The following is a 5,502-nucleotide window of genomic DNA, read 5'->3' on the forward strand; positions in this document are numbered from 1 at the left end:
GTATTTATAGAGCCAGTCACATTAGCATTGCAGCCCTGCCAGTCCCTCACATCCTCTTCCTTAGTCCTTCCTAACCAGCACCCAGTTGGACTGAGGGAACAAACCCACCCAGGACGCTAAGCACCTCTCTCTCACTGTCAGCAGATATGTGTTTTAATGCTGTATGAATAGAGGATGGAGCACGGCTCCATACAACAGCTACATCTGGCACCAAAACCTGCTTAGCCAACCTTGAAGCTTGTCTCGGAGATTTAGAGAGCCAGACGGACATCTCCCAAATTCTTCAGTTATTACACTCAGACAAGACAAATCTCTTAATGACCCTCGGAGCTACATTTGGCCACATCTCTTTAAGATTGGACCCTGTGACTGTCACGACCAGCATGGTATTTAACGACCTTGGGCTGGCCATTGATCCAGTGCACATATATCAGCCTCACATTAAAATATTACTCTGGTGCCCTCCCCATTAAAGGAACAATTCCACTCTGCAAAAAGACTTTTCTCTGCATGATGCTGACAGTAAAAGATCAATGTTTTATTACATCATTATCATCAGGATGACATTATAATGTTCTCCACTCACATAGTCTCAAACATTCTCAAACTCTCTTGTTCAACAGATCTAATTCCGTCCGCCATAAGATAACCCTTGGAGGAAAACAAAAGCGTTGATACGTGTCTCTAATGCTTCTGAATGGATTTTAAGTGCATCGACTCTCATGAACCTTAAATGTCCTGCAAGAAATGTTCTATCCAAACACAGGTTGTTTGTCCTGGGTGTACGCGCTGTTTTGGACCATTGCACACATAGTCAGTAAGTGAAAGAAAAGCCATTAAAAAAAGCATCTGTAGAACTTTCTTCTTGTTACCTCTGAGGCCTCCCCGCAGATGCAGTGTGGTGCCCTGCAGGGCAGCGTGCCTCTGGCTGTGGCCCCTGGGACTGTGATGGCACTGTGGGAGTTGGTCCCTTTGCAGATCAACACATATATTCTCGCCTCACAGGAGGAAACTTCATCTGGCCTCCAGCAAGGAACGAGAGAAAACACATAAATATTATGAACACACTTAAACACACTCATACGCACACTGACATATGCCCACTTGTGCGCGCACACACACACACACACACACACACACACACACACACACACACACACACACACACACACACACACACACATGGTTGCTATGAGTACAGCAAAAACACACAATCTCCTCATGTCATTCTAACAGATAAGTCTTTCTGTAAGCACCAAGAAAATACGCTCCAAGCTAAAAAGGGAAAACTCGCACTGCAGATACCTCTGACCCCACGCTGTTTTATAGAGAAATAAAGAGCTTGCGCATTAATCGGCATTACTAAATCATTTTGGGGTATTTCAAATGGCACAGGCCTTAGCGCGCGGCGTCACAGCCGCTCTAATTGATTTAAATGCCCCACGATGGCGCAATGCTCCGTGATCGCCTCGTGAGGGGTCTTTAAGATTATTATTATTACTGTAATTGCACTTTCTGTATTCGGCTTCCGCAGGCAGCCCGACTGCCGTCACTGCCGCCCGAAGCCCAACAAATAATTATTAGAATCTCGGAACAAACAGACACCCCCCTCCTATAGTCCCATGCGCCCCCCAGCTCAAAGCCGACCCCCTCCTTGCGAACTCATCTCCCCCATCTCCCCTTTTGCTATGTTCAGCTTTAATTTATGCGAAATTAATTGATATATCTCTTATAATTGATGTGCTGTAAAATTAATGAGTAATTTATGTAATTAGTCAATTAAGGCTAATTCTAGCATATGCTCGCTATGCCCAGAAGGTGTACTTTACAAGTAGTTATTTGTCCAGGAGTTGAATGCTGCGAAAACAACTAATTAATTTCTTATGCAGATCAGTGCTCGTCTGTTTAGCACCTCTCTTTGCGCAAGGCAGGTTTAATATTTATCTTGAGTGGCAAGCGTTGAGCTGGTCTTCAAGATAATGTTCCTCACCTCCTCTCAGGCGGATATTCCAAAGAGCGCTCTGTGCTGAAACGCACAGCAGTGACACGCCGTTCAAAAACATTTATGAGCCCGAGCCAACGCCGCGACTCGCTCACCTCCGCTGACCCCAGAGACCCGCCTGAAGGACTCTTGGAGCAGTGTAATATGAGAGATCTGCTGGCTAATTAATTGACACCGTTTTGAATATTCATTACTAATATAGCCAGTTCGCCCTTAATTATATTGTTGGCCGTGTCTCACAGGAGGGTAAATCACTGAAGGCTTAATTAATGTAATGTATTCGGGTCCCGCTAGGGTGCGGGGGAGGCCGCGTGTGGTCCGGAGCCCTACCGTGACACCTGGCCGAAGAAGAGCAGCGGCTCCTTTGTTTTTCTGTTTACAAGCACCCTGAGGAGGGCGAGCTGTTTATATCTTTACAGCACGGTGTTTAAACAGATAGATACACAGGTTACTGGTCCCGCCAATTAAACGCACTCTCACAATAATGGGAAAGCGAACGAGTGGTTGTGTGTCTGCGTACGTTACTATGTGTGGATTTTCTCCAGCGCCTGATTTTTTATATTTTTTTGTAAGAAAAGAATTAAAGAATTCACCAAATCAGACAAGAAAAGATAGAGTGGGATGTTTGGCCTAAGGTGGATACGAGTTGGTGCATTTAACCTAGGTTTGGAACGGCGGGAAGAGTGATTCTATATCCCTGCATTCAAATTTTCTTTGAACAATTTTCACTCATTCCATTTTCCAGAAATTCTATTTTTGTCACTACTTTCTATTTTTGTTTTTAATATGGATTTACTAACCAGTGCGTACATCTGAAATAGATCTATTCTAGCACTTATATCAATTCACCAGACAGATTAGGCCCAAATCATGGTGAAGAGATGAAATCCGTTGACATTTCCTCTGTTTGATCCACGGTACGTCAGGGATGACTGTTTAATTAGACAATTGTTCTTAATTACTTTCAGTCTCGAGAGGACAAACACATTTTCTCTAGAGGACTGTTTAAAATATCGCTCCTGAACTCTGAATGTTACGAATATAATATTATAATAAATGTTATGATAATGATAATAATAATAATAATAATAATAACAATTATAATAAAAATAAAATAATAATGAAAATAACAACAATAATAACACTGGTGGTGATGATAATGGCAATGCAAATCATACATTCTTATTAAATGTAGAATAATAAAAGCCTACGGTAAAATGTTGTTTATGTGAAATGACTTTACTCTACTGCATGGTGCTATTTCTTTTTCAATAAGTAGGCTAGTAATAGTATTTGAAGAATATTATTATATTAAGACATTCTTTACTCTCTTACTCTTGACAGCCTTTTTACGGAGGCTTCTGCGTAATGAATGGAAGCACACGCGCGCACGTGTACACACACACACACACACACACACACATTCGGAGACTCTTTCCCTATCTCTTTCTTCTCCCGCTCCTGATACAAAAGTGCGATAGTGCGTGCGCCGGTAGGGGGTTCAAGACGTTGCTGTTATTACAAAAGCCGCGTGCAGAAGGCGTGGGAGAACAGAGACAAGTCATTGCGCGAGCACCCGTGTGTCCCGGAGACCGCCAGTGTGAACGGGAGGCAAAAAAGTTGAGAAGAGGTTCTCATTCGCGTCAGGGACGAACCGACTCGTGGTCGCTTGGGAATGTTTTAGTGAAGAGACTTTTTTTAAAAGAGAGAGAGAGAGCTCTTGTGCCTGCAAAGTGTGTTTTACAACATCCCAACATCAGCAGATTTTTTAAGAAGTAGTTTTTTACAACTCTTTGCAGTTTGTGAAGTTGAAGAGACTTTTGGATATGTCCGTGATCGCGCGCAATAGCGCATGAGAGCGGGAGTCGCGCACCAGAGCGCAGAGCGCGTGGGAGAGCGGGCATGCCCCGGCCCGGTAAGAGCTCGTACAGCGAGCAGAAGCCTCCGTACTCGTACATCTCGCTGACCGCCATGGCCATCCAGAGCTCCGAGGAGAAGATGCTGCCGCTCTCGGACATCTACAAATTCATCATGGAACGCTTCCCGTACTACCGCGAGAACACGCAGCGCTGGCAGAACTCATTGCGCCACAACCTCTCGTTTAACGACTGCTTCATCAAAATCCCGCGGCGGCCCGACCAGCCCGGTAAGGGCAGCTTCTGGGCACTGCACCCGGCGTGTGGCGACATGTTTGAGAATGGCAGCTTCCTGCGCCGCCGTAAGCGCTTCAAGCTCCCTCGGCCCACGCCAGCCCTGCCCCCTCGACCCCCTCCGGACCCCCGGCTGCCACACTACCACACCTACGGGCTCCACAGCAGCCAGCCGCCGAGCTTCAAGCACCCGTTTGCCATCGAGAACATCATCGGGCGCGAGTGCCGGGGTGTGATGCCCGGCTCGATGCCCATCGCCTCGGTCATGAGCCAGCTGGGGTACCCGCTGCCCACGCAGCTCTGGCCGGGCATGGGGCCCCTCTCCTCAGAGTACCCCCCGTTCAGCCTGCCGGTCAAGAGCATCTACCAGCCCGCCAGTGGCCAGGGGATGCCAGCTGTGCCCATGCCTATCAAGCCTACACCGACCCTGGGGACACTGGGCATCCAGCGCTGCCAGGACAGCACCCCGGGCAAGACGAGCTGCCTGCACCCCTCACTGCTTCTGCCTTAGACACATGCACACACACACACACACACACACACACACATACACACACACACACACACACACACACACACACATAAAGAGTTACCTGGACACTTGCATGGACACACACATTATCGCTTTCACACAGAGACTGTTGTCATGCAGAAATACACACACACACACACATACACACACACACACACACACACACACAAATATACATATGTCCATATCAATTAATATATTCTTACGGTTAGTGTCACCCAACTATGAATTTCCACACAATGCACACACATACACAAATGCACTTCCTCGAGCTTGGTGAAGAGGTAAGCTGAAAGATTTTGAATAGAATAAAGAACGTTGATTATAAAGACTGCGTCATATTCAAGCCGAGGTTGTGTGTTTGTGTGTATGTGTTTGTGTGTGTGTGTGTGTGTGTGTTTGGGTGTACGGTCGGATGAAGTTTTCTTGAAGCAGAGTATGTGTAACATGTTAAAGACTTTATAACGAGGAGTGCAAGCGATACAGACTTTATCTAAAGCGTTAACACATTAACTACAATCAGTGGAATCCAAAGATACATTTTTAATGTTAACGTAGAGTAGCCATTAACTCTGAACTGCACTGGCATGAGCAAGCATTCAACTTCTCATGTTTATTTTTGTTTTCTATTTTAACCGTAAATTATTATAATGTTGAACATATCAATGAAGTAAATTATATAGATGGTTATATGAAGACGTGTTGTCTATTGCCTTCTGCAGTGTTTCTATTTAAACAGCATGAAGATCCAGTTAGAAATGGAGAATGAACTGACCAGCTTGCTGTACTGTATTGTAAAAACTTTTAAAAGATAAAAA

The 5,502-nt window shown here is 45.3% G+C and overlaps 1 protein-coding gene across 1 annotated transcript; it reads left to right on the forward strand.

Annotated features, from left to right (window-relative positions):
- The first annotated feature begins 3,904 nt into the window (after positions 1–3,904).
- Positions 3,905–4,663, forward strand: foxb2 (forkhead box B2). Its single transcript, XM_062544187.1, has one exon. The coding sequence runs from the start codon at positions 3,905–3,907 to the stop codon at positions 4,661–4,663; it is 759 nt and encodes a 252-aa protein (XP_062400171.1).
- Positions 4,664–5,502: the final 839 nt, after the last annotated feature.

Source organism: Sardina pilchardus, chromosome 8, assembly GCF_963854185.1.
Source record: "Sardina pilchardus chromosome 8, fSarPil1.1, whole genome shotgun sequence".
Classification (NCBI taxonomy): Eukaryota; Metazoa; Chordata; class Actinopteri; order Clupeiformes; family Clupeidae; genus Sardina; species Sardina pilchardus.